At 52.4% G+C, this 532-nt stretch overlaps 1 protein-coding gene across 1 annotated transcript in view; it reads right to left on the reverse strand.

Annotated features, from left to right (window-relative positions):
- LOC108683013 overlaps positions 1 to 278 on the reverse strand; it is a gene marked incomplete at its 5' end in the record, with an annotated part of 3,623 nt that extends 3,345 nt beyond the window's left edge. Inside the window, one exon of the mRNA XM_018172288.1 lies at positions 150 to 278. Within this exon, the coding sequence (XP_018027777.1) occupies positions 150 to 278 (129 nt within the window). The remainder of the gene's footprint in view (positions 1 to 149) is intronic.
- Between the last annotated feature and the right edge of the window lie 254 nt (positions 279 to 532).

A 532-nucleotide genomic window follows, 5' to 3' on the forward strand; every position in this document is an offset into this window, starting at 1 on the left:
GTGCAGGGACGGTGCAGGGACGGTGCAGGGACGGTTAAGGGACGGTAAGAGACAGTGCAGGGACGGCAAGGGACGGTGCAGGGACGGTGCAGGGACGGTGAAGGGACGGTGCAGGGGACAGTAAGGGACAGTAAGGGACGGCAATAGACCTGTTTGAGGAGCTGGACGTGGCGGCGGTTGTGGGCGGCGTTGAGGGCGGCGTGGGCGAGGGAGTGGTGGCACTGGTGGGCGGCAACCAGCGCCAGCAGCGGCGTCAGGAAACTCAGCGCCCGACCAGCCTGCATAATACATACATTAATTAACATTACGTACACTACGTTCACGCACATTACTTTCACGAACAATAAACTTATGTAAGTTTATTAAGTTTAATAAAGATATAAGAAAGATCTTACAGCAAAGCTATAGGATCTATAAATCCTTGGGATAAAAGATCGATGTGATAAGAAGAGCGGAGAGCGACTCAGCGCCCGGCCAGCCTGCGCAGTACGTGCATTAATTAACATTACGTACATTACGTTCACGTACATTA

Source organism: Hyalella azteca, unplaced genomic scaffold (genome assembly GCF_000764305.2).
Source record: "Hyalella azteca isolate HAZT.00-mixed unplaced genomic scaffold, Hazt_2.0.2 contig15624, whole genome shotgun sequence".
Classification (NCBI taxonomy): Eukaryota; Metazoa; Arthropoda; class Malacostraca; order Amphipoda; family Hyalellidae; genus Hyalella; species Hyalella azteca.